Raw genomic sequence first — 26,232 nt, forward strand, 5'->3', positions numbered from 1 at the left:
GGTAGTAACAGGGCTTGCATATTCACATAATTATTCAATCATATCATTAAATGTACTATTGAAGCTAACTAATACAGTGTGCCATGCCCGGAATCAAAGAATGCACACAAAGCACACAAAAAAGGTATAGTGAAGAATGGACAAGACGGCGCACACCTTGCTGGAGTTTCATCTAATACAGTGAGTTTCCATTAAGAACAGGATCAATTGTAGGGTGATTATTAATAAGCTGCCCATCTCCCACATTAGAGGTTCTTCTTCGCAGCCTTGTTTTCTCTGCGACGCTTGATTGCCTCGGGGGTGTATTCAGTGTCAAGCAAGTAGTCCCACCACCGGAAGCTGCTAGAGTAATTACCCACAAATTTTTCATGATGCAGATCATGATGGTCAGCGCCAGCCCAGAACGGAAGGAAATGATGAAGGCTCCAAGGAAACTCGTAACCACTATGTGCGTCGATGGCTTGGAAAAGCCGGAGCACAATCCACACATACATGGTGAATATGTGCAGGTCCCCAGTTACTGCACACCAAAGGATTGGACAGCCAACAGTTCCGAAACCTAAAATCATAACCTCAATCGGAGATGCATACTCAGCTGCCATACCAAAAGGCGCCGAGTATTGATGATGTATCTTATGTATCGCTTTGTAAAGAGGGCCCCAATGAAGTGCACGGTGGGAGAAATAATGCCATGTATCTTCAAGGACGAAGAAAACAGCGATTTGGTAAGCCATTGTCCACACGGAAGGGAAAGGAACCGAAGTCGAGAGACCGAAAAACTGAGCCATGGGGTGAAACAGCCTGAAGATCTCATTAGCGACAACAATAAAACAAACAAGCAACGAGTACACCTACCAGATTTGGGGTAATTCGACAGTGAAGTGGCTGAGTAGTACAAACTTCGCGCAATCCCACTGTTCTCGCAAGGATGGGATTTTGTTCTGCAACATGTTAGTATCATTATCTCCTCAACTAAAATCTTCACTCACGCTCTGAATTTTATAGTTCTTCAGTACTCCAAGACTGTCGATAAAGATCCAGGGTAGGGAACGTCCGAAGTAAACGAGTTCATGCATTACGAATGACATGATACCCGTTGCGAGAACATCGTTTTGCATCCAAGCATACCATGTCGTCCATAATTTCTCAATGAAATTTAGGTGAGTGTTGTATTTGGATATCTCTTCAAACTGACCCCAATAAGTAACTGGGGGGGGCGACAATAATGTCGAGTTCCTAACTTGGTCAGAACCGCTGGAAGATAGCTTGGGAGAGGAAAAAAGGGAAAACAAACTCACATTTTTTGTTGCGGAGGTTTTGCAGATCTAACAAAACAATGCTTCGAATTCTTGTCTGGAAATTGAACTAACTGCTGCAATTCTGGAGGTTATGAGAAAGAACCGACTTGATAAAGAAAGGATGTTTGAAGAAACGTCCGGCAAGGACAAAGTGTGTGGGCGATATTTCAGGGATGGACTAGACCGGAGCAAAAGGCCGCGCGATCAGGACATCCGTTCCCGAGGTGGCGAGACTTTCTTTCCCCCTGTCCTGACTCTTTCTGGCACCACTGCCTAGCCGATCGGGGCCGATACTGTGGCTCCACAAGTCCCACAGGCCATTCGTTATTGTCCACTGATAACCTGACTATTATTTCCTCCAGCGCCGGTTTGAACCAGTCAGCAAGAATACTCGGTACTACGTAGGAGTCAGACAGATCTTTGCTGCCTATGAAAGAAGACCCTTTCATCCCAAGGGGTGCGATTGGACTGACTATCTATAGGTACCTTACTTCATACATACGGTGTAATTAATACCTACGGTGTAATACCTACGGTGCAGGGGTCCGTACACATAGACCTCAGTAAGAAATGTTGGGCCTTCGCGCAGAGTATACTGCTTCCAGCTTGTGCATTATACTGAAAGCCCCGCTCCAACAAAATTGGGAGTTTCGTGTTGTGTGGAAACTGGAAACCCGAAAATAACGGAGTACTACCTGCTCCTGAAGATCCTGAGATCGGCATCGTCTTTCTAGTGGACTTGAAAAAAAAAATACAAACCATCTGCCATTCACCAATAATCCACTCTCATTTACCATTCCTCGATCCACTACCTACACGTCTGCGGAATACCGACTACGGAGTACTCCGTACCTAATAAATAATATTAATGCGTACTCCGTACGATGTAGCTACATGCCTACTAAGTTACCTCCGCGGGTTGCCGCCTCCTGGTCGACCCACCCCTTGCGCGACTGATTGTCCCTTATGGACTGATTCCAACCAAACTCGGGCAGTAAGAAGCCTATCATGTCTGTGATATATAAGTAAGTAACTGGACCATTCGACATCCTGAGAGCGTTCCCTAAATTGATGTAACCAGCAACATCTGTGCCGTGGACACAGTCCTTGATAGACTCAAGCAACATGTCGAAGATCTGCATCTCAACGCCAGAGATCTAGCTGAACAGAGCCAAAATAGCGCCTATTCGTCGCAAACCAACTCACTGGCTAGAACAATCGATTCTCTCTCAGTCACCTCAAAGTCTCAACCGGTACTGCAAGCCGATCGGATTGCAGCTCTGCTCTCGGCGATTCCATATGACGCCCTTGAACCGGACGACCCCTCTAATCCGCTCAGCGCACATACGGCAGACCTACTGTGGCTCTTAGCGGCAAAGGCAGCAGTGCAGACTTCGGGGGCGGTGTTGAACGTTCTTCTAGAGCAAATCATCGATTTCAATGGCGAAATAAGTTACTGGGAGGATGTCCTTGGCTCCCGCTTCAATGTCGCGTTCTATACGCTCCAAACATTGCCCGTGAGGGTTTGGCACAAAACCTTGAACGTTTTCACCGTCAGGTCTCATGAAGACACCACAGGCTCTTCCGCCCCCATCACAGTAACCTGGATGGAATTCTACAATTCGGTTCGTGGGTGCTTTCGCCAACCCTGGCGGTTCTCACCAAAGACAATGCTACTTTCGCCACTTCTCGCATCTAGGCCAGGAATACACCGAAAACGAGACTCTCTGAGGGAAATGAAGGATTTCAATGCAGTCGGCATTGGGATTTTGATGAAGGAATGCATATCACAACATACCACGCGCGAATACGCTGACGACAGATTTGGTGATGGTCTCTGGCGTGATGAGGTATCTAGGAGTGTTGCATTGATAGTCTCTTTTCTTGAACAAACCCAAGATAAGAACAACACACAACGACACAAGGATTTAATCTTGGCAATTGATGAATCAAGCGCATCTGGCCAATTGCACCGCGGCGCTCGTCATGCTTGCCAGTCACCCGCAGTTGTTATCAAACGACTCAGGCACATACATGAGAACCTCCTTCCAAACCACACTAGACTTTCAGCGCGTACTATTACTGATTCGGGACGACCTCCTCGCATCGTGCGCTACTGGTTGCCCATATCTATTGCGGTTTTCTCGACGAGCACCGTCTTCAAATTTCTAGCAAATCGACACCAGAAGATCATCAGATGGGCTGTAAATATTGGATCAACTACCGTGCAATTTTGGAACAACTGGGTCGTGAATCCGATTCAACGGCTAATCAGAACCATTAGGCACGACGAGAACAGCGAAATCGCATTGATGAGCAGGAATAGCCTAGAAGCTGACCGAGCGAGTCTTGAGAGAATGGTTGTCGATTTCACTCTCGATCAGAGAGAATCGCGAATTGGAGATCCTAGCATAAACACAAATGCAATTACTGAAAAGGTCCGAGAAGGGGATTTAACACCGGTCCTAAGGGCTTATGAGAAAGACCTGCGAAATCCTTTCATTGGAACAATCAAAGGTGATCTTGTACGCGCTCTCCTGATTCAGATTCAGAAAACAAAAGTCGACGTCGAAATCGCCATTGGTGGTATTGATTCGCTCCTGAAAAGCCAGGAGCTTGTTTTTGGGTACGTAGAGATTCTCTGCATAACGATGCTTGAAGCTGACGATCCTCAGATTCGTTGGATTGACACCGGGAATCATGGTGTCATATGCATGCCTACGATGGATCTGCGGGATTTTCAGCCCTAGGCAGGGGTTGAAAGTCGGTAGGCAGGATGAATTCAGACATGCAATGAGGTAAAGAGACGAGCAAGGCGCATTTGCTCTGAGGATTTCTATTGCTAATCCGAATGTAGGAATGTTCACCGTACCGCAACATCATCCATAACAGCAGTCGGCCTCTCAGCATACAAAGACCATGGTCTTCTGATATGTGACTCAGAAGTCTTGCTCCAAAAAGCCAAACTGATCCTAAGAGGAGCAGATCTTCGTGCATTCCAAGAAGATGTTGGTGACTTAGTCGACCAGAACAGGTCTGGCAAGCAACTCGATGTGGTTGCGCGGATGGGGTGGGTGTATTCAAAATGGCTTCAATGAAGGCTTCGCTATTTCACCATAGGGCTACCCACGCAAAAATTTCAATTTCAGAGGTGACTTAGGACTGATCCCTTTGCTACGACATCTAAGAAGTACGAAATACATACCATGACGTAAAGAGGGAGGGGACCTTATATTATGAAGTCCGTGGTAAAAATGAACTGATTGATAACACAACGGAGTTGTAAAGAGGCCTACGAGGAATAATTATCCCAGTCAAGACCGACCATGTCAGTCAAGTTTAATAAGTTGTGAAGTAGCTTGTTGACTGATATTGGTAAATGGGGGGTGGGGAGAACCCCGGTGACTCTAATACTGGGTAAGTTATTACACCTTACACTCTCCGTACGGGACATATTATTGTTGCATCCCTAGCTTGACACCAACCGTCTGTCATCAACCCCCCCCCCCCCCCCCCAATAACGCGCTGCCATCACCGACTCCTTTTGTGCATCCAGTTGTCTTACCCTAATCCTCGATCCGCGGAACCAGACTATATTATCTCTTACGTCTCAACCCGTATTCTGGTATCAAGCGGCACACCGAGTGCTCCCGTCTTGTTCCCCTGACTTCTAGCCACCTGTTGAGGTTTCTTCAGGCGACCAACATATTTGCCACCCTAAGGTGGCAGCAGGTCTTCTGCAGGCAGAGTTGGTGGAAAGAAGAAATAACACAGCATTAAGGGTTAGAAGTAACCAACTATCCAAACGAAGAAGAAAATCCCTTTCAATCCTCCCCCTTTCCTTCTCCCAAACGAGAAAAGATCCAGTTAGAGACGGGGAAACATACACTGCACGCGCGACGAAGAGACCTCGACATTACTAGTCTTTATTAATCTGTCTTTGCCGGTTTCTCATTCTTCACTGGACCATTCTTCCCTTACGCCCCCCGCCGCCAGAATTATTTTTATCTATTCAACAGCCAAACGACTACATCATTGCACTCTAGGCGCTGGTTCGTTGCACAATGGCCGGTACAAGGAATTATGACTTCTTGGTAAGTACCGGTCACTACTCTCATATAAGCATTCATATATGGACATGCAAACTAAGGGCTGGTGTCCCAGATCAAATTGCTCCTGATTGGGGATTCCGGTGTGGGGAAATCATGCTGCCTTTTGCGCTTCAGCGAGGACTCCTTCACGCCGTCTTTCATTACTACCATCGGAATTGACTTTAAGATTCGTACTATTGAGTTGGACGGCAAGCGCGTTAAACTTCAGATATGGGACACCGCTGGACAAGAACGCTTTAGAACAATCACAACTGCATACTACAGAGGAGCAATGGGCATTCTTCTTGTTTATGATGTCACAGATGAACGATCATTCCAAAGTAAGGCCACCTTGGGTTTCATATCGGATCCTCACATCGCTAATGCTGTTTGGCAATCTGCAATTCAGATATCCGGACATGGTTTTCAAATGTCGAGCAACATGCTAGTGAAGGCGTGCATAAGATTCTCATCGGGAACAAATGCGACTGGGAGGAAAAACGAGCAGTGTCAACCGAACAAGGCCAGCAACTTGCCGATGAGCTTGGGATCCCTTTTCTGGAGGTCTCAGCCAAGAATAATATCAACATCGAGAAAGCTTTCTACGATCTCGCCTCAGAAATAAAGAAGGGCATGGATACATCAAAGGCAGAACAGGCCGGTCCGCAGGGTGTCAGTATAGACCAACAAGGCTCCGGACTGAATGGTAACACGGGAGGTAAATGCTGCTGAAGATGTCCGTTTATTGCGCTTGGTCCAGCAAAGAATTTCTTTACACTTCCTCGGCTCTACATCCAATGGGCTATACAAACTAGGACTTTGGTATTCTTGATAGCTGTCCCAGGGCTGATCTGATTACCTGAACCGCTTTTATACCAACCCTTGTCAGTTGCACTTGCTTTGTCTCTGATGTTTCTTGACTCGTTAGGTGGCGTTGCTGATTATTCTTTCATTTCTATCATGGTGCCTATGTTTACTGGATATGATTTCTCTTCCTCCCTCCCTTTTTTGTGAGATTCGACGCATATAAACAAATTTGCTTTCTTGTTTAATATATTCTTATATGTAAATGTACTGGTAGTCTATTTCATCCTCCTCCCACTCCGGGGTGAAACTTACAGTCCATTCATTTGTAGACCCCAAGGATACGGATAATTACCTAGCAGCAAACGGTTACGCCGAGCATAGTTAGCCCGCGTACGAGAGTATTCAAGTCGTGGAAGTATTGGTAGTTTGTCCTCGAGACCTAAACTGCTGGAGAAATTAAAGCCCACATCGGCTTGTTTGAGGCGAAATTTCGGTACGGATTGGACTTGTCTACCCATGGTTTATACCAGTCGAGGTCCATCTGAGGTGGTGGCATCCATCTTTCAAATAACTTGCCTCAACAATGCCAAGAATAAGGCTGCAGAGGTGGCACAGAGCGGCCGTAAGGTCCACAATTTTTTTCTCCTTATCTTATCACAGTTACCTCTGGTGAATTTATTTAATTTCTTTTCCAAAAAACGAACCCCTCCCCCACCTTCGAATACCTATTCTCTTTACTGTTTCTTTTTCTTTTCTTTTTTTTTTATTTTTTTTTTCCCCCTTCTCTTCCTTCGAGGGATATGGCAGAAACACGTCTCTTCACAGTTCGACCATTGTCAAAGCAATCACGAAATGACCACCGAGATGCGTTCCGCGTTTATCTTTCCTCCTCCTCATTAGCTTCAATGAAGCTCCGAGCCGGGGATACCTGCATAATCGGGCCACCTGGAGGAATTTCGAAAACAGCCATAGCCTGGAATGCAACCGAAAACATTCAGAACTCGGTGGTCCAGACTTCGCGAACACTTCAGGACCGCTATGACATAAAACTGGGGGAAAAGGTCTCGATCAGCAAAAGTGAAAATGCCCTGGAGGACATCGAATCAATATATTTCGCCGAATGTTCGGATGCCGACAAACTCTCAAGTTATGGCCCTCTTGCCCATACGGAGAGATGCCATTGGGCATGGGCCTTGGAATTTCCCTTATCGAAATGTGATGCTCTTGCGGTCGGCTTGACCTTCGAAATGGAACTGAGAGGCCAGCGACGAAGTTTCCGAGTGTCAGATATACAAGCCCCCAATAGAACCACCCAGAACACCCTGTTCAGGTTCACTAAAGACACCGCCATTTTAGTTGGCGAAGAAAGAGAGGCCAAGAAAGATCGAACTTGGCACCTTCAAGTACGACCAGCCGGCCTTGGGGGGATGACTCGCCAGCTTGGTAGCATCAATGAGGCCCTTGCCGACTTCAATTCGGGGTCTGAAAATCTAGTCATGCCATCTTTTTATGAGCATATTCAAGGTATCCTTCTCTATGGCCCGAAAGGAACCGGCAAAACCAAGCTCTTGGCCCAGATCCAGGAAGCCGGATGGAGGAAATCTTTTAATATCAGCTCTTCTCTATTCACAAGGAACATCGCCGACGGCGAAGCCAAACTCCGGAATGCCTTCAAGGATGCAATCCGCTGCCAACCTAGTGTTGTGATTATCGATCAGCTAGAGTTCGTTGCTCCTAAGCGAACGTCAATGGAATCATCATCTCTAGCGCTGGTGCTATGCGAATGTATAGAAGCTATGAAAGGTGCTTTTGTTATGGTTGTGGGTGCAACTCGTCACCCAAACGACGTTGACGATGCCTTGAGAACGCCCCATCGATTATCATTAGAGATTGAGCTGCAGGTCCCTTCAGCGCAGAACCGCGTGGAGATATTGCGCGCGTTATGTGGATACCCTTCCTTGGGCTTGAGCGATAGACTGATAGATATGATGGCCGAAAAAACACATGGTTATGTTGGGGCCGATTTATTTGCCTTGCTTCAATTGGTATGCCGTAAAGCGCGGCTAAGACAGGTCTCCGAGAAAGACTCCTCTGACAGTCTCCCCAATCTGAGCCCAGCCTGCCCGTTAGGTATCCAGGACGTGGATATTTTGTCGGCTCTACAAGAAACTCGCCCTACTGCGATGCGGGAGGTATTCTTAGAGACCCCAAAAGTGAGATGGTCCGATATTGGTGGGCAGCATGATATCAAAAAACGCCTTCAAAAGGCTGTTGAAAGGCCTTTGAAAGTAAGTAGCCCTTTCCACCAACGGAAACGACACGAAAGTTGATCAATGCAGCACCCGGAACGGATGAGGAGACTCAATGTAAATAGCAAGAAAGGTGTCCTACTCTACGGGCCCCCGGGTTGCTCCAAGACCTTGACGGTCAAGGCACTTGCTACGGAGGCCGGGCTAAACTTTTTGGCCGTTAAAGGCGCCGAGATCTTGAGTATGTTTGTTGGCGAGTCGGAGCGAACATTACGAGACATCTTTCAAAAAGCCCGATCGGCGAGACCTAGCATCATCTTCTTCGACGAGATTGATGCGATTGCCGCGAAACGAAGTAAAACAACTCAAGGAGGGGTTAATGTACTCACGACTTTGCTCAATGAAATGGACGGCATCGAAGAATTACGGAGTGTCCTGGTCGTCGCTGCAACCAACAAGCCTGACGTGATCGATCCAGCCCTGATGCGTCCAGGCCGCCTGGACAATCTTCTTTACATAGGGCCTCCTGATTTGGAAGCGAGAAAGGAGATTTTGAATATTTGGTGTCGCAAATCAGTGGTTCATCCCGAAGTAGGACTGGATGCCTTGGCTGAGAAAACCGAGGGTTACTCGGGGGCTGAGATTGTGAGTATCTGTGAGACGGCCGGAGATGCTGCATTGGACGAGGAAGAAGAGACAGGGCAAGAGCAAGATGTTCGGTGGAAGCACTTTGAGATCGCCCTTCAGCAAGTTAAGAGGCAGATCACCGATGCTGTCCGTGAGGAATACGAGCGATGGGGACGATCCGTCGAACTTAGTCAATAACCGAACTCCCCCGTACAAACATGCGTGTATATATACATGTATACATATAGTACAATATACAACGGTACCGAGTATAATATATGTACAGTACATACATATTCCGTACACCAGCGGTAATTCTCCGCACTTCGATATCCGTCCGGGCTAACCTAGCTTGGGCTAGTTTAATCTGCTAGTCGTAAAGCTCTCGCGGCCTGCATCCGTCCCGCAAGAGCTCTGCATGTGCCAACTTCTCCCAACTGGAACATACGTACATCTCTCTCTGCCTTACAGAGCTGGATGGCCCTGGATACACAACATGTCTACAGCTTCCTCACGAGGGCGCTCGCCAACTCGCTCACCTCGCGCGATGAATCATAACCGGAGCGGTTCTGCCAAACGATCATTGTCCCCTCGTTCCGAACCAAGAAACAGAGGAAGCCGAAGCCCATCTTATGAGCAACCTTCTGATCGCCGCAACGGTCATCGTCGACCAAGGAGTTTGTCCCGTTCTCCGTCCCCATCGCGACCAACTTCTCGAAGTTTAAGCCGAACTCCAAGCCGAACTCGGGATTGGAGTCGGGACTCCCGATCGCACGGAAACCGCGATAATGGTCGAAACTTTAGCTCCCCTGACAGTTCCCCAAGGAGCTCGAAGGTTAGTTGCCGTCTTTATACCCTGTCACTCTCAACTAGAAAAGCTTACGTTGATTAAAGATTGTCGTCGAAAAATTAACCAAAAACATCACAGAGTCTCATCTCCGGGAGATCTTCGGAGGATTCGGAGACATCCAAAGTCTCGAGCTTCCAATAAACAAAGCCTGTAGGTAGACAAAAACAAACAAGGCCCACACGGACTTGAGGAAGAAGCTGGCTAACGTCTTTCCCAGTTATGACGAACAGGGGCACCGCCTATATTCTCTATCATGACCCGGCAGATGCAGAAGCGGCGATCGCCCACATGCATGAAGCTCAACTTGATGGTGCTTTGCTGAATGTGTCCATTGTCCTCCCCAGAAGAGCCTTTTCTCAGTCACCACCACCACCAGAAAGTGCGAGAAACTTCGGGCGTCACACGAATGGGCGTAGCCAGCCTTTTGATAGTCGTGCTCGCGTTTCTCCGTACTCGCGTAAATCTTCACCTCCCCGGCGCAGATATGGTCGTCCCAAGGCTATGGAAAAACATGATATCTATCGCCCGCGATCCCTGTCTCGATCCCGATCCCCCCGTCGTTCTCGTTCATCATCTTCCGGTCCACTGTCGCCACCCGCAAGAAGAAAATCGCCCTCGCGCAAGGGTAGCCCGCCTCGCCGCCACCGCCGCCGCAGTCCTAGCTACAGCAGCTATGATTACAGCAGCCAGAGTGATAGAAGCCGTAGCTCAAGCAGAACGAGAGGGCGCGATCACTATGCCTCACGAAGAAGATAGTTTCTGCAGGATTATAGTGGTAAATTGAAGGTGGTTTATTAGAATTCTATGCTTGTGGAGGGGTCGCTGCCTCTTATGCTTCCGGACTTGGGTAGTCTTTTCAGCCTTTTGAGGTGAGAATGAGGAATGTAACGAATCACGTGGAACCAAGGGAGGGGAAAAATCAATCATTAATGGTACTAATACGAATACATTTTCTTTCTATTTTCGTGTTCGGAAGTCTATCCCACTTCTACCATAGCTATTAGCAACGGATGCTTGGAATGGAGCATGTGCCGTCTTGTGAGTTTAGAAGAATGCACACCACCCGATGTACATCGCGGCGAGATTCCTCTCGTCTGTGGCCTCCGTAATCAGCTCATCGACATGACCATCTACTGACAACGGAACAGATTCCCCGGGCAGTAGACCGCGCAGCTTATTCCGAACATTTTCCAGAACGCCAGAAGGAGAGTCCGGGACTCTCGCATGGGTACGACGCTAGACGAAACGCCCGGGTTAGCCTGAGTAGAAGTGTTCGTTGGGGTTTCGTTGGGGTTTTAAGTGGAATTTACTTTTTTCCCGATAAAATCAGCGGTTGGATCATGTAAGAAGGTCTCGAGTACTGTCATGAGCGCATCTTCATTCTGTCGTAAGAGCCCGAGGCTTATTTCGCAAGTCTTTCGGAACGGGCCTGATGGCATTGATGTTTTAGTCATCCATTCACCGGAAAATGGGGGCTGGGGGTGGGGAGGAGAGAATGATACCGTTATAGCCATATGCTCCGAACGCATCGATCATATTTTGGGTTAAACGAAAGGGGACCAGTTCAGGTTTGTCAAATGTCAATCCCTGCCACAGTTAACTATCCAAAGTATTTCCCAGTAGAATGAAAATTAGGGTTCTTGCTCTACCTTGTCAAAAAGACAATTGAAATCAACATGGATGATACCACCTGTTCCTTCTTCAAACAAGATGTTTTCACCATGGCGGTCTCCGAGTCTGCAGGAATTTCGATGTTAGAAAGAGAAGGATCGAGTGCGTATATTTGCGTGCTCACCCTAAAACGTATCCAACCATGGACATGACAGCACAGGATCGAGTGTAGCGAAGCCTTGCTGCAAACCACGCCACTGATTCTGGAAACATCTCTACAAACCACTCATGTAAGACCGGTGGAAACCTAGATTGTCTATCAGCTATGACTGTTCAATGTAACTGAAAGCTTTTGTGGTGGCTCACTTCGATAAAATTTCCGTTTTGAAAAGAGGAAGCTTCTTGCTTTCGGAACATGCTTCGTTGAGATAGTGTCTAATTTCGTTGTACTGATTTGGGGGTTATTCCAGCGGCATGAACTACCACGTTGGCGCTGGGTTGAAACATTGACTTACGTTCGGTGTGACACCTCTTTCTCGCAGCAGTTTAATGACTAGGTCTCTCAGGGTCCTGAGGTTGTCCACCCATTCAATGAGTCCGCATTCTTCGTTCAGGGGCGTAACAGCATAAGTTTTAATGTCTGCCATTGGAGATCAGAAAAAAAGGTTGCATCGATAATAGGAACGCCAGGTAATATGTAACTTACACATGCGTCGCTTGCTCGACTCAACATCTCTTTTCAGAAACCTATTAATCATGTTGTTGAATTCCATGAGGCGCTGGTCTTTACGAAGATCATCTTTTGGTTTACATAAGATGTTGTAAATCTTTCCGTCAGACCCACGAATGCTGATCTTCCGAGGTTTTTGGAGAGAGTTCAGGACCTGCGCATCGCTAAGGACGGCTAGGTGACGTTAATCACATCGTGCATGTTTGTTATGGATATGGAAATCTTACTCTCGATGGTGGTCGGGTCTCTGGGGAAGGCTCTAAACCCCTTCAAATACTCGGAGTCATGACTGGCAGGTAAGGTTGGTGTCAACATTGCTTGAAATGGCACGACTAGTCGACAGGGAGCCACTTTGTGGTTGAAGCCCAAATTCCGTGCCAGGTTGACCCTGGACGATTTATCCTCAATCCGCACTATACATAACCTAAGCATCTCTTCCGAGAACTTTTGACCTTGGTTAATCATGCCCCGCATATCAGAAGGCGAATCTGCTTTGAGCTTCTTGTTCACTTCCTGTTGCTTTTTAGTATTGAGTCAGTCCAGAGGCGGGGTTTGACCTTTACCGTGATCTTCTGTAAGCAGTTAATGCCTTTTGATGCTCTGTCTTTGGAAGAAGACTTTACAACAGCGAGTACTGTCCAGAGTCCTTGATGCGGGAAAAAATTCACCGCTTTGGCCACGATTTTCGTTAACAAGTCGTAGACCGTAGCATTCGGATGGCAAATTCGAGCCACTACCTGAGGGAGGATGGTGAAGAGCTACTACATATGAGAAAAGAATAGCCGCGAGAGAACAACACAAGGCGGTCATACGCACCAATGCAGCTGGCATTCGATTGACGTACTTCTTCAGCTGTGAATGCATATCATCAAGGCTCTTCTTTCGTTGATTCAAGGTGTGTATCTGAAATTCCCTATTGCTTTCCTGCATGAGCAACTGTTAACGATGGGGCAGTGACAGACGTACTCGTTATTTCCTCTTTTGGGGTCGAAAGGCTGATCTGCAGTGGAGGCATGCTCTAGCCAAAGTGTCAGGATCCTGGGCAGCGACTGAAAGACATATTTGTTCCCGTGAGCTAAGGAGCGGAGATAATTATCAATGACGAGCTTTGAGGCTTCACCACTCAAGCTAATCTTTGGCATTAGTGACCATGATTAGCCTAGATTTAGAGAACAGGCCTTACAAAATCTGTGCCTCTTTCCCAAGAGGCTTTGCTTTTTCAGATTCCAGAATCTTGTTGTAATGTTTCCCCAGATAATAATGAGCCTTTTCCCACCTGTTATCGATTAGCGTGTCCGGAATAGAATTTCTCTAAGGAAAGTATACCTTGGATGGAGTTTAATGGCTTCGCGATATCTCTGAACTATGATGTCTGATTGTGTCTGTCCAGCTCGGTCCGTCCATTTGGCCAATAAAAGGTGAGCCTAGTCATAATTAGTCCTGATGCATCCTTTGTACACAGCATTTCAAGAGTTATTGTGGCGTTGGGGGTGAGGAGCATACTCTGGCTGTGAGTAAATCATGACTCTTCTCCCGATCTAAAGCAGTCCGAGCCGAATCAAGGTCGACCGGACAGGATCTGTCGAGAGAAAACTCATTGGCAGTTATTGCGCTCTCCAGAGTCTGTATTGCTTTTCGGTGATGACCATCTTTCCAAAGCAATCGAGCATGTTCAATGGTGGCCGTTTTATCTCCTAGACGTGCTGCGTGAAGCATGGACTGATACGCTCGATTGGTGAAGTTACCCTTCCGTAACAGGCGTGTGCTGGCAAGCCAAGCAGCAGCTATGCTAAAATCGGAGAATTTGCCACTGAGAGATTTAACATTAGCTATAGGTCAATGATGTCTTTTGAGGAGGGAACCATACGTCAACGCCATTGCAGCCCTCCTTAGACCAAGGAGGTACTGTTTGTCAGAGATATGCCCCCCTAAAGCGTTCAAGCGGCGGTCTAAAGCATTACACAATTCTGAGCGCACAGCACTATTTTCGGTCTGGGGATTTGTTATGGACTCTACTTCTGCCAAAGCATGTAACTTGAGAAGGTTATCGTGGCACGACTGCAATGATGTCACGGAATTAGCAGTTAACGACTTCGCGACATGGAAGCGTAAGTTATTGATGATTGTTTCGAATTCCCCTGTGTCTCCATGGCGAAAAGCATTGAATGCCGAGCCAATCCCAATATTGAACTCCCCGGTGCCCTGATGCGAGGAAATTTGAAGATAATCGTGTAGCTTGTCCCATTTCCCCGTAATCCAGGCCGCTTCCACAGCAAACGGAAGTAACTTGGTAGCAGAGGGTGTTGACTTTAGAATTTCGAACCTAGTGAGTATTGCTTCTAGAAAGGGGGAGAGGTTTTAGTCAATGAAACCTTAATGAGAGGATTTAATTTACCTTGTTGCCCAGACTCTTTAAGGCACGTGAGTAGATTCCATTGAGCATCACTATTATCGGGCTCCTCCTCAAGTTGTAACTCGTACCAGTTTTGGGCCGTAGCCCATCTCCCCGCCTTGCGGTGTTCGAGAACCTGCTGGTCAATGTTTAGTACATGTAAATGAGTAGAAATACCCTCGATACCATCTGGCTCGTCGATCTGACTGTAGATTTCCTGAAGGCGCTGATATAAAGGTTCCTCGTTAACTCTAGGATTCTTGTTCGGATAGGCTTTGGACTGGCGGATGTATTGTTCCCAATGGAAGAGTGCTCTCGAGAAAGATTTGCACTCAACAGCTCTTTTAGAGATTATTTCGGGCGGCATCGACGCCAGCAGGGATTCAACCGATTTTAGTTGAGACGAATAAGTGTCCAAAAGCAAATCACGGGAAGCGCCCTTGTGGTTGCGACCGACATGATGTCCATGGTTGTTTAGGCTATTGATCTGCTTCTTTTTCCCTTGCAGCCATCTTGAAAGATAATCAAGTACTTCAAAAACACTCTATGAAGGCTAAATTTAGTGCCTGTATTGTTGTGCAAAAGGAGGGGAGACAGGGAAACAAAGAGAGAGAACTTACCTGACTGGATAGCAACACCGCTTCGGAAACAAGATTGTTCGCATCTGAAAGGGGGTGAGATAGCACGTTTATGAGCTCATTTAGCAAATCTTGCTGCTCTCGCATAGTCCCGCCCACCACGCGATTCAGAACCGCAAATGGTAGAAGGAAGGAGGCGATCGAGATATCTTGGCCCTTTACAACACGGCTGCATACGCTAAATATGAGCCGTGCATTATCACCACTTCCTTTCTGTAATAAATCTTGCACAAAAGCTCGCAGCCAATCTCCATGCGTCATGCTCGCCGAGAATAAAGGGTATCTGCAATTTGAACCGATGGCGCCAACGGTCACAGTATATTTCGATGTGAGAAAAGGGGTAAGAGTGTTGCGAACAGTTTCGGGGAGTTTCAGCCAACGTCCATACTTTTCATCCGCTTGAACATCACGAGAGCGTTGGGTAACGGCCGAGTCGAGACTGCAAAACCTTAGCAGCCCTTGCATAGCATACGCAAGAAATCCTTGAGCCCTAGTGTTGGAGGCCGACAAGAATGTTTCAACTAACACATGTTGAAGGAAGAAAAGGATAAAGTCAAAGGTCTCTTCCATGTTTTCGAAGTTTGACAAGACAAGAATATCTTTTTTTTCTTTGATCGAGTCCACTCGGTTAGCATCTAAGCAACCAACAAGACCTAGACATCGAGCTGACATGAGTGTTATGATGTCTGAGTTCATATTGAATTTGACACAGCAGTCAAGTAAGACTCGCATTAACTGTCCAACAACCGGATCTGGCTGTTCGCTGAGAACGGTTCGATGAAGAAACTCATCATGCTTCGAGAGGTATGGCACCAACTCCGTCAATGCCTGCTCAACTACCGTAGCATTCTCACTTTGACAACGACGAATGAATGCTAAAAGCTGACTCCGAGTATCCATCCGCCCTTTCAAATTATTCATCTCGTTTTCGAACTCAGACATCATCGGGATCGAAGCCAGTGAGGGCATGGTCTGATAAACATCCTCCACTAGTTTGTTGTGGTGTTTCAAGATGAACTTCACGAGGTTATAGGCACATTCCTTGGTCGTTTCCGTGAAATTGTCCCAGTACCTTATCACAATTGACAGGGTTTGGTCAATCAAAGGTTCGACTTCTTCTTCGTTCAAGGAATTGATCAATACGCTCCAAACAGTGACAGCATGATTGCATAAGTCTTCAATGTCGAGGGCAGATCGCAGGCAGGCGCATATCTTCGCTGTGCTGTTAGCTGAATTTAGTCCCTTGAGAAAACTGGCTAGATTAACGGACCTGTGGCAATGCACTACCCACATGCCCCCCGGCCACTTTCACCATCGCGCCTATGGCCATGATATTTCGTTTCTTCTCAAGCAGAGGCTGTCGGATTTGGAAATCATTGATGACATGAGCGAATTGGGTAATTATTCCAAGCACGTGCTCCTCAATAAAGTGGCCAATTAAGTCCACCTTTTTTGGTCCATGACTAGACTTTCGTGGAACAAGTGCTGCCAGAAGATGAAGAGCTCTATGAAACTGTTAAATTGTTAGCATTCAAAAAACAAAAATTTGATACTAGTTTAAAAGTTACCCTGGCACCTTTATCATCACCGGAGTCACCAAGGCCTTTCAACAAATCGCAAGCAATCAAAATCGGCTCGATTCTTACTAGTTCGGCAAGGGTGCGACACTCAAAAGCATTGTCTATCTCAGAGAGAGTAGACATGATCATGTGCTCCGGATCCGACGAAGGCTGACTCAATAAGAAAGCAAGTATTGCTGCCAGATTAGCTTTCTCGGAACAAATATCGAAGGGTGTTTTAATGTCCTGGTAAGTTGCTCCTATCCTGGCAATGAAATCTCGTTTCCGTGTAAGCACCAAATAAGGCAACACATGAGCTTCTGTCAACCTAAGGAAGTCGTCTACTTTCATCCCCAATAGACTGCAAAGCTGTTCTGCCATGTATGGGCGAGATTGAAAATGCTTCACCACTGCGACAGAAAGTGTTCCCCAGAAAGGCCGAAAAAGACCAGCAGGGGTAAGCGATAATTGTTGGGCAAGTTTCGAAAGCTGATTCGAGTAAGCTTCTCTAGATCGCAAGGGGCCGGAGTTTGAAGATAGGATGGACACATACTTCAGTGTATGCAATTGCGCAGATGAATAGGTTCGGATGTCCTAGATATTCCAATAAACGAAGTAATATGATGTTCATTTCTTCGTCGCCGGAAAGTCTGCGACAACCCAACAGGGTTAGACGATATAAAGACCAAGGAAACAGAGGGAAACCGACTTTGCAAGTTGACATAATGTCAATATGCACGTTTCATGCAGTGATATTTCCTGTTTCTCAGAAAGGCTTCTTAGCCACTCCAGCACAATTATAAAATTGTCTCTGCGACTTTCACGGTCTAGCCTTTTATGAGTAACTGCAATGACACAATGCCTAAACGCGCGTCAGCACGCCAGAACACACAAAATCTCTATCCGTAGAACGAAACAAGCGACCGACGAAGAGGAAGATTGAACATACCCCGTGGCAACTCGTAATTCTCTTATAGAGCTCCGAAGTGAATGCAAGCAAAAGTCGCCAAAAAAAGATGATGAGAGCCGCAGATCGAGAGAACCTGGAGAATGCGTGAGGATTCGCCGCAGTGCAACCATTGAAGCTATCCTCGGAAGTGGAGCACGCGTGAGCCTGGGTACGATATAAGCCATAATTTTGTATAGTTCATCCGTGTCAGAACATCCCCAGTCTGGCTTGAGATCATGCTCATGAGCATCATAATCACACACACGGCAGATATACACGGCCTCTGGCCCAGGAAGAGGTATTTCTGATAAGCCACCAGCCATAGCACATGATATGTTGCCGAGTAAACCAAGCAACTCGCATTGGAGCTGTTCTGAAACTTGCATGAACTGAACACTATGAATTTCGTTTCTCATTGTGTATCAGCATTGCAAGAAAGAAATAAGAAAAGGACAGATTTAGATGATTCCTTACAGTATAACCTGGCGAAGCTCTTTCAGGTTCCCAGGTTTGCCGCATTCGAGCAATGCTAGGCAGTCTTGGATTAGTCTTTGAGCCGAGTCCTGGCTGTTGAGTTCTTTTAAAAGCCGTGGCTTAAGGATGCGACTCGATGCCTGGTTGATCTCATGGATTTGCCCTCTGTTGGATTCCCGACATTGGGCGAGCCTTGCCAACTCAAGCGTATCTGCGTTGCGAGGTTTTGATACAGAAGGATTAGAATGATCGTGCAGAACATTGGCGCCAGTGAGGTTCTCAGTGAAAGTTTCAATCGCCGCCTGTCATCTGATGAGTCTATCTATGCATCAATCTTGGCATTTGGCGTGCGCAAAAGGAAAGAAAAATGAAATACCTGGAGTTGTGGGTCCAAGGACTGTATGAGTGAAGGTACCCTCTTAATTTCAGAAATTCTCGGCGAAAGTGTATGCTTCGTTATCCTTAAAAGGGATCTCGAATCACCTATACAGCCAGCAACTCCGAGAATGAGCCGACTGACCTCGGGATGTAATATTCGAAGTTGACTCAAATGTTCCACAACTAATACTTCATCCAATATTTGAATTGTTCCGTATGCCCACTGGGTTTCCAGCAATGAGAACGCACCACAGTCATGGAGGCTCCCGATGTGGCTCAAGATTTGTAGACAGATGCGTGCTTGGCTCTCGAACCCGTCTAAGTCGGCGCTCTGGAGCCAACGAAAGCTAAAACTCCACAATCGCTGATAACCGTTCAGAACCCAGGCTAGATTGTGTCGAATAAAGCCGGTGGTAGTCTTGGATTTCCAGAGTGGGTTCTTGGAATGATCTGGTATCAAGCAGTCGAGCAAATGGAAAACAAGATTTATGGCATTTGAGGTTGACCCAAGCTTGAGTTTTCTATCGAAAATGGCGTGAGGGAGACCAAGGCTGTTTAAATCTACAAAAAGCCGCCCGCCGGCGACGGGCACGGTTAATTCGATTGCGGAATGGCTTTGCAGCTCATAGTGATCTAAACTTTCAAGGCAGGAGAGTATCTCTAAACATAAGATTAGTGGAACGGGTTTTCAGTCCACTTTTTTTCGAAAGAAGAAAAATAAAACTCACCGGTTGTGCAAGCTCGCAGAAGCCCCAAAACCGAGTGAGAAAACAATACCCTCGTATGTCTGTATTGAGCGAAACTGAGGGTTGAGAATATGGCACCGATCCGTTGGCTCATGCTTTCATTCTCCCAGTCACAAAGCAGGCGAAGCAGTCGTACCACCAGCCAAGAATACAAGGGCGCAGACGTCTTTTCCCCAAGGAATAGGAAGTCGGGATTTACTGTCAACATCTGGGGGGCTTTCTCAACTATAGTCTGAATAATGTCCAGGCAGTCCAGGATTTGGCCTTGAGGGTCCTCATTCTGGGTAGACGGTGCTAGGCCTGCTTTCAAAACAATGCAGATTAATTTGCTGACATCGGTAATGCTATCATCAAGGCGTAGCTGATTGTATTCACCCCCAACAAGTTCTTGTCGGAGCTGGGAAAAGGTTTCTCTGCTCAGGTTGTGTGCCTGTGTTCCCTGCGATGAGAGACGCGGTGCCAGTTGCGCTGCAAGTGTAGATGGCACCGGCTCTGCAGAGCCTCGACCGCAATGCCCTGCCGTATGATACATCTTGGAGTCATCGGTTGCCATGACAAGTGGCTAGCTGGCCCATCATTCTGGACCTCCCTGAAAGTCGGATCTTGGAAATATTGCTGAGCGTCGTCCCTGGAATATTCAATTGAACTCGTCAAAGAAAGCGGTGAGATATTTCCTGTGACCTGTATGTACTGTTCTGCCATACATCTATTACATACCTTATCTTACAACGGTGAAGGATCATACCTATACTGTATTAAGTTAATTGACCTGTAACCATATTACTACTCTTTTTACTTTCTACTTTCTAGGTATCCACTTACTATGGCTTTTTGTTTAAGGGTATCTAAAAGGTATAATTAGTTGGGTAATTATGGAAAATCAAAGATCTATTCTTTTCTATCTTTTTTACTTCAATGCTCTGATAACTTTCCTGTAGGAGCGAATACTACCTACCTAACCTTAAGAATCGGCCTATAATCATAATGGCGTAACCACTGATATTACGTATAACTATTACCAAATAAGCATACGCCAAGGTACAGAGCATTTACGGCTATGGAGTGTCTTTCTGAATAAACCTAGCTAGCTAGATAGAACCTCACATAAATTGGAGTGCGAATGAAGAATGAAGAACGGGCCGCCAAATACCTACCTAGTAGGTACAGTACCTGGGTACACTCATTATCTTGTGGCAATCTCTTATCGGTGTGGGGTCCCATCTTGCTAACAAACTATCGCATTTTAACTGCCCGCAGCTCTCTTAAGCTGCAGCCCTCCTCAGGTCGATAGCTGCTGAAACATGTCCCACACAGGAACTCATGAGCACACATGTGCTTCTGAAAAGGACTCAAGACATGCCTACTTTATGAAGCAAGCCCTCTTAATGGTAAAGATTTCCATGACTAGATCTTGCATACATTGGTACTTATAGCTCTCCTAGGGAGAAAGGGCCCTCGAGACTGGTGAAACACCAGTGGGATGTGTCCTGGTACATGACAACAAAATTGTTGGGTCTGGGATGAATGATACCAATAGGTCAATGAATGTAGGTGGTCTCGCACCCACGAGGTCAAACGATCAGGAAGGGGGAGAATAGTGGCCGTAAGAGAAATTAAGTCCCAATCACTAGGACACCTTCCTCATCTGGTGTCGCAAACCACTTCTATGTTCCCGCCATTACTACTGACAATTCTTCTTCTTTTTTTTGTTCTAGGGTACACGACATGCCGAGTTTATTGCTATTAGTGAAATGCTTCAGAGTTATCCCCGGTCCGCACTACGCTCCACGGATCTTTATGTTACGGTCGAACCGTGTGTTATGTGTGCCTCTGCCTTAAGGCAGTACCAAATTAGGACGGTTTATTTTGGCTGCGGCAATGAGCGGTTTGGTGGCACGGGGAGCATTTTGTCCTTACATGCCGAGTTCGTCACTAGGCGCCTCTATTATCCTGTGCAATACTAACCTTTTGACCAGTATTACGAAGGATTCCCCCTACCCTGTACAAGGGGGACTGTTTTACAAGGAAGCTATCATGTTGCTTCGGCGGTTTTATATACAGGAAAACGAGAAAGGTTAGATATCTTTGTTGCCCCTGAAATTGATATTAATGAATGCGCAGCACCCAAACCCCGCCCCAAAAAGCACCGAGAACTTAAAACGGAATTTACGACCAGTGTTGAGCCATACTGATTGAGGAGCTTGAGTGGAGTGAGTAGACGGCGAAACTTGTCAATTTCTAAATACGAATACATATTTGGCTTGTAAGCAGGATTCTTAGAGCGCGAGAGCCTTCAATGCGCCTGTGGAATGTTGTTCTTTCTCAGAGTTTTTCAGATCGGACCTATTTGAATCTGATACTCAAGCAGATCCGGTCCTTGCCAAACGATCGGCCTCCAACTCTCGTTCAGCTTGTTGATAGTATTTAGCAGTGTCGATGCCGTGCTGCCAAGTTATCAGTATCATCTCCAGTTATCAAATAGGCCAAAGACACAAAGACATACCTGGTCGTGGTTGACAAAGTTGAACCAAGGAATGACGTGAATAAAGAGTTCGGAGAACCGAGAGTTCCGAGCAGCAACCCCTTGCAAATAAGTCGACACTTGAGAGGACCCGTAGAGAGGCTCTCCTTTTTTGACTTTGCCCACCATTTCCTTCATATCCATGTCAACCTCCCTTGAGTTTTCCGTAAATCCGTAGAAACGATCTTCGTTCAGGGTCAGTCGAGACGTACATCAGTCGGATAGTGGGTGTAGTTCAGAAGGACCACATACTGCATGATCGTTGGTAAAGTATATGTAAGCCTCCGATGAGACCAATAGCTGTCGCAAGTCGCATCACAGGCGCAAAGCCTCCTCTGCCCACATGCGAAGGGCTCACTCTTTCCATAGCCCAAAAGGCAAGAGGAGAGGCGGCCGCGGCTCCCCCGGAAATGGCATAGTCAGATGGTCTCGCATACCCGAAAACCCGTCGCAGATGCCTATTTGAATGAGTATGTCTTCCAATAGTTCGATGTTCAAGCGCACACGCTTTTGAGGGATACCATACGGGTCAGAGTCAATCAGCTTTCACAGTAGTTAGCCACCAGCCGCAGATTCCAAAGAAGAAACAGAAAAATAAAAAAGACAGTGGAATTAAGCTCACGGGATAGTCAGTATTCGCCCGCTTGGGGGGAACAATCGCATGTTTCGGATCCGCCGCCATTGTTTATAACTCGAGTTGCAGATGAGGCGCAATCCCGGCTGGCTGTCTAAGTGAAGTCGAACTTGAGTTGTGCCAAGCAGGACGCCGGCACTATCTTACTAAGCATGGAAGTCAAGATGTGGCGCTAATTACATGGAGACGGAATCAGCCACGTCTATAAGTTAACTAAATAACTAGTATTACTGCTTACCTCAGCTGCCCCTGGGGGAACGCGAGTCGCGTCAACTTGCACGACTTTACCTTAAGGCCGACCAGATAAGGTCCGTTGAGATCGAGACCCACGCTCACTGTGCCTTACTGGCAGCTCCGGCTCTAAAACGCAAATGCGGGAATTAATAAATTGACCATGGAGCACAAAGATTTCTCTGAGGCTCCGAACGATCAATCGCCAGTTGATGTCAATGATCTCTTCGACTACGATGTTGGCCTGGACGAACTATTACAACAGCCTCCGCCGAGCTCAATTGCTGCTAATGCGCCTAGACCGTCTTTCACTCCCGAGGCTTCGGGGTTGAAATTAGGGCTCGATGAAGAAGTGAAAGTAACCAAGAAAAGACAACCTGTGGCTAAACTAGACGACAATCGGTGAGTTCGTGATGTCTGACCATAACACACAGAGCTGACGCAATTGAAGGCTTTTGTCACAAGCCGGAATCCCGAAACTACGTCGCACCGCGAAACAAAGGTTGAAGTTCAAGGGGAAGGGACATGAGGTATTATAGTCAACTGTTAAAGTCCTATGAACATTGCGAAGTTTTCTGACGCAGAATAGTTCTCTGACACAGCACGCCTGCTGAACTTTTACCAGTTCTGGCTTGATGACCTTTTCCCCCGAGCCAAATTTGTTGATGGCCTAGCTATCATCGAGAAACTCGGCCATTCCAAACGCTTGCAGAACATGCGCAGAGAATGGATAGAAGAGGAAAAGCCACGAATGCAGGCAGATGCCGGACATATGCCCGAGTCGCTTGGTTCACATCATCCAGGGGGGGACGATCAACAGCCTGGATTCAATAATCACCCCCCGCCCCATGAAATACAAGAAAAAACCGAAGACCACATGCGTACACAACTTTCTCTACCAACAGACGATCTCGAGCAACTATTCATACCCTCTCACGACGATGCCTCGCACGCCCCTAGCCAAGATACTCCCGATGATGATGAGCTAGAAGCCTTGTTGAATGAACATAACATATAGCCAGGACCCATGACCGGTCTGATTGAAATCTCAACGATTCAAGGGTGTCAGCTGCCATTCCTGGGCAGGAAACAGCGACATGAGAAGTTTGATAAGATAAGAATCTACGGAGTACCGAGTCAAAATATGATTAACTGGGCTTGTCATCTAGTAATATCAGTTCTTAAAAGAAACCACTACTTGAACAGAGCCAACTATCTTATCTTTCAATGGACATTAAATTCTGTAATAAGTTAGGAAATAACACATTTGGAAAATGATACAGTTGATATTATTACACCCATACCCAATCTCAAAGACAGCTGACTTTATTCATCAAAACAGCGGCAAGAAAATCAGATTGGCGAAATCGGGATTGTTACTCGTCCCGCCTGTCCTGTTCAAGGGACACGACTGACCATATAACGAACGTCCAAACTCAAGACTTCACGGGCTCTGTGAATACTGAGAATTGACCACCAGCTCCGGCCCAATTAAGTGTCTTGCCACGTACAGCAGTGTTCTCCACGATGGTTGCTACCTCGATATCATCCGAAGTGCCCTGGCCGGTTTGGTATGTAGCAGAGAATCCCCACGACCAGGGACGACCATCAGCGTCAATGGCGATTGAATGATCAGACCCGGCTGCTACAACATTGGCCTTGATCCCTAGCACGGGCGTGGGCTCAATTAAGATGCGAGGCCGTCCACGTTCATCTTTGATAACCGCTTCGTCAGGAAGAGTGTCGATTTTCAAGCCTGTCTGATACCCGTCCAAGCGACCCCACACAAGACATTGGCCATCCTCAGAGGCAGCAAGCGAATGATGGGCACCGCCGCAGAGCTGGGTGACATTTTTCCCGGACAAGGAGTCCACAACAGTGGGATGAACTATAGCAGCCTCGTCATCACCGGCACCGTTACGAATGCCTGTCTCACCAAAACTATTCAAGCCCCAAGCATAGACTTTGCCAGACTGATGAACAGCGAAGGAGTGAAATGCGCCAGAAGCTATGTGAACGATGTTCTTGGGGAGGCCAAACTCCCTCGGCTGGAGACCGTTCAGTCTGTTCCGTTCGATAATGCGACGACCCAATTGGTTCTGCTGGCCGGATCCCCACGAAAATACGGCACCTTTGTCATTCAAAGCAAGAACATGATTATCTCCACATGTTAAGTGTTTGATTTTCTTCAATGACGGGATCAGAGCCGGGGTAGACTGGACCTCGTGAGCAGCGTCAAACCCTAAGATACCGTCATTGCTCTATGGTGTGTTAGAAAATCAACAAAAAAGAAAGGAAAAGAAAACAACAGGGACAACCTACTCTGAATGTTCCCCATCCATAAACCTGGCCATCATCTGTAAGGGCGAAACTGGAGCTATCGCCAGCAGCAACTTCTACGATGATGGTGCCTTCAGGGAACGCGTGTGATGGAATGGCAGTTGGTGTGGACTCGTGTGGATTCAGGGCAGGTTCATCGTCGTCGGAGTCGGAGTCGGCATCGCTCTTGTTGTCTTCAATATCCTTGTAGCCTCCTTCCCAAGCGGTCTCTCTCCCAAGAGCGCCCTGATCGTTGACACCCCAGGTAAGTACTTTGTTGTCGTATGTAAGGGCAACGCAATGCATGCCACCGACAGCAATTTGCACAACGCCGACGCGGTCTGCTGGCAGATGGGGGTTGAGACGTGGGCGTTTGACATCCACCGCGTTCTTTTCCGGTCCAAGACCAAGCTCGCCAGAACTACCTTCACCGCAGACGTAGACGTTTAGACGAGTTGTCGGGGCGTGATTGATGACCACTTTGGGTTTCTCCTTCGTGGCACGAGGTTTCGCAACACGGGGCTTTTTCGCTTCCTTGGGTTCGGGAGCTGGTTCTTCATCGACATCCTCGGCTTTTCGCTTCTTCACTGTAGCGACGGATGTAGAGGTGGCAGATCTTTTTGTCGGTTTGGTAGCTTCATTTTTAGTGGTCGCAGCGGATGTTTTGGAAGGGTTGCTCTTTGAAGCGCGACCCTTGGTTGTAGTTTTAGACACCGTGGTATTCGTTGTACTTTTAGTACTTTTGGATGCATCCGAGGCTTTTGTAGAAACCTTGGACGCGCTTTTCTTGGGGGGCATGGTAATGTTGATTTGGAAGCAGCAAAACGGTTGTCTCAAAGAAGGATGTAGCTGAAAATGGAAAGTCGTAACCAAGGTCGCATGCAGAATGTGTGGAAACTGGAAAGGCAGGGAAGATCGGGGGGGGGGCCACAACAAATTAAAAAAACAAAAACAGAACAAAAAACAAAACAAAAAGAGGCAGGGGCCGGGAAAGAATGGTGACGCGACCTTCTCCGTATCGTACGTGGTAAGTCCCGATTAAGTAGGTAGGTAGGTATAATTACCACGTGTACTGTATATTACAGTACATACCTACCGAGTCAGGACTCGTAATACCCTAACCTAGGT

At 47.0% G+C, this 26,232-nt stretch overlaps 7 protein-coding genes across 7 annotated transcripts; 3 read left to right on the forward strand and 4 right to left on the reverse strand.

The window, feature by feature from the left end:
• Window positions 1-245: 245 nt before the first annotated feature.
• On the reverse strand, window positions 246-1,076 carry KD926_001416 (sterol desaturase family protein; the record flags this gene model as incomplete). The annotated part of the gene is made up of 3 exons (XM_053096645.1): window positions 246-801; window positions 856-941; window positions 990-1,076. 3 exons carry the CDS (start codon window positions 1,074-1,076, stop codon window positions 246-248), a joined length of 729 nt encoding a protein of 242 aa, XP_052959167.1.
• Window positions 1,077-2,306: 1,230 nt separating this feature from the next.
• Window positions 2,307-4,396, forward strand: KD926_001417 (NCA2 family protein; the record flags this gene model as incomplete). The annotated part of the gene is made up of 4 exons (XM_053096646.1): window positions 2,307-2,323; window positions 2,380-3,924; window positions 3,974-4,096; window positions 4,156-4,396. The coding sequence occupies 4 exons, from the start codon at window positions 2,307-2,309 to the stop codon at window positions 4,394-4,396; spliced, it is 1,926 nt and encodes a 641-aa protein (XP_052959168.1).
• A 966-nt stretch (window positions 4,397-5,362) lies between these two features.
• KD926_001418 (putative AAA family ATPase) lies at window positions 5,363-9,270 on the forward strand (the record flags this gene model as incomplete). The annotated part of the gene is made up of 5 exons (XM_053096647.1): window positions 5,363-5,392; window positions 5,463-5,730; window positions 5,799-6,107; window positions 7,022-8,484; window positions 8,536-9,270. The coding sequence occupies 5 exons, from the start codon at window positions 5,363-5,365 to the stop codon at window positions 9,268-9,270; spliced, it is 2,805 nt and encodes a 934-aa protein (XP_052959169.1).
• A 302-nt stretch (window positions 9,271-9,572) lies between these two features.
• atrA (protein kinase MEC1) lies at window positions 9,573-19,952 on the reverse strand (the record flags this gene model as incomplete). The annotated part of the gene is made up of 22 exons (XM_053096648.1): window positions 9,573-9,834; window positions 10,995-11,158; window positions 11,572-11,659; window positions 11,718-11,840; window positions 11,900-11,982; window positions 12,049-12,173; window positions 12,240-12,437; window positions 12,491-12,776; window positions 13,080-13,176; window positions 13,230-13,391; window positions 13,447-13,539; window positions 13,590-13,687; window positions 13,767-14,073; window positions 14,131-14,602; window positions 14,659-15,199; window positions 15,276-16,505; window positions 16,564-16,806; window positions 16,862-17,341; window positions 17,406-17,502; window positions 18,276-18,577; window positions 18,796-19,313; window positions 19,382-19,952. The coding sequence occupies 22 exons, from the start codon at window positions 19,950-19,952 to the stop codon at window positions 9,573-9,575; spliced, it is 6,540 nt and encodes a 2,179-aa protein (XP_052959170.1).
• Window positions 19,953-21,759: 1,807 nt separating this feature from the next.
• KD926_001420 (putative NADH-ubiquinone oxidoreductase 21 kDa subunit) lies at window positions 21,760-22,602 on the reverse strand (the record flags this gene model as incomplete). Its single annotated transcript, XM_053096649.1, has 5 exons — window positions 21,760-21,843; window positions 21,903-22,105; window positions 22,173-22,378; window positions 22,447-22,463; window positions 22,543-22,602. 5 exons carry the CDS (start codon window positions 22,600-22,602, stop codon window positions 21,760-21,762), a joined length of 570 nt encoding a protein of 189 aa, XP_052959171.1.
• Window positions 22,603-22,948: 346 nt separating this feature from the next.
• KD926_001421 (Chromosome segregation in meiosis protein 3) lies at window positions 22,949-23,803 on the forward strand (the record flags this gene model as incomplete). The annotated part of the gene is made up of 3 exons (XM_053096650.1): window positions 22,949-23,187; window positions 23,237-23,315; window positions 23,375-23,803. The coding sequence occupies 3 exons, from the start codon at window positions 22,949-22,951 to the stop codon at window positions 23,801-23,803; spliced, it is 747 nt and encodes a 248-aa protein (XP_052959172.1).
• Window positions 23,804-24,221: 418 nt separating this feature from the next.
• On the reverse strand, window positions 24,222-25,902 carry KD926_001422 (putative Ran exchange factor Prp20/Pim1; the record flags this gene model as incomplete). The annotated part of the gene is made up of 2 exons (XM_053096651.1): window positions 24,222-25,046; window positions 25,108-25,902. The coding sequence occupies 2 exons, from the start codon at window positions 25,900-25,902 to the stop codon at window positions 24,222-24,224; spliced, it is 1,620 nt and encodes a 539-aa protein (XP_052959173.1).
• Window positions 25,903-26,232: the final 330 nt, after the last annotated feature.

The sequence above is a fragment of the Aspergillus affinis genome (genome assembly GCF_023601865.1).
Source record: "Aspergillus affinis strain CMG 70 chromosome Unknown NODE_12_length_464043_cov_86_772839, whole genome shotgun sequence".
NCBI lineage: Eukaryota > Fungi > Ascomycota > Eurotiomycetes > Eurotiales > Aspergillaceae > Aspergillus > Aspergillus affinis.